The sequence below is a fragment of the Pterocles gutturalis genome, unplaced genomic scaffold (assembly GCF_000699245.1).
Source record: "Pterocles gutturalis isolate BGI_N339 unplaced genomic scaffold, ASM69924v1 scaffold3756, whole genome shotgun sequence".
NCBI lineage: Eukaryota > Metazoa > Chordata > Aves > Pterocliformes > Pteroclidae > Pterocles > Pterocles gutturalis.
This window is the reverse complement of record NW_010102740.1, coordinates 1,424-2,065: the sequence shown is the minus strand read 5'-3', so window position 1 is coordinate 2,065 and position 642 is coordinate 1,424. Positions and strand designations below refer to the sequence as shown.

The 642-nt window shown below is 61.5% G+C and overlaps 1 protein-coding gene across 1 annotated transcript in view; it reads right to left on the bottom strand.

Moving 5' to 3' along the window:
• Nucleotides 1–4: 4 nt before the first annotated feature.
• The window catches only part of LOC104471152 (serine/threonine-protein phosphatase PP1-alpha catalytic subunit), a gene marked incomplete at both ends in the record, with an annotated part of 1,564 nt that continues 926 nt past the window's right edge, over nucleotides 5–642 (bottom strand). The window contains 2 exons of the mRNA XM_010086395.1: nucleotides 5–88; nucleotides 480–640. Coding sequence (XP_010084697.1) covers nucleotides 5–88; nucleotides 480–640 — 245 coding nt within the window. The remainder of the gene's footprint in view (nucleotides 89–479; nucleotides 641–642) is intronic.

The following is a 642-nucleotide window of genomic DNA, read 5'->3' as shown; positions in this document are numbered from 1 at the left end:
CGTTGTCAAACTCCCCGCAGTAGTTGGGCGCTGAGAAAAGGGTGACGAGCTGGCGCTTGGCGAAGAACTCGTAGCCATCCTCCACCACCTGTGTGGGCATCAGAGCTGGTGCTGAGCTGGGCACCCCCTGGGAAAATACCCCCCTTTTTTTTTCCTACCCCATGGGGCAAATACCCACCTACCCCAGGACAAATAGCCACCCCCTGGGGCAATAGCCACCCCCCAGGGGCAAAGAGCCCCAGGGGTCCTGCCCACACAGCCCAGACAAGCACCCCCAACAGCCCCCAAGGTCAAACATCCCCCTCTGGAGTTTAATACCTCACTGGGAACCCCCCCCGTAGGGATTCAGGCAGCCCCCAGAGTAAATACTGCCCTTGAGGAGCAAATACCAGGGGTAGAAACACCTGCCCCACACCCAATACCCACTGGGGACCCAAATCTGTCCCCCCTCCCCCCAGCAGTGGGGTGCCCGGCAGTACCTGGTGCGCCCGGCAGATGAGATCCAGGTCGTGCTTGTGCAGGAATTTGGCCACTACCTCCGCCCCGAAGGTGAAGGAGACGCCACGATCATTCTCGCCCCAACCCTGCACGTCCTTGTCGGGGTCCGACCAGAGCAGGTCGCAGAGCAGCCCCTGATCCGGC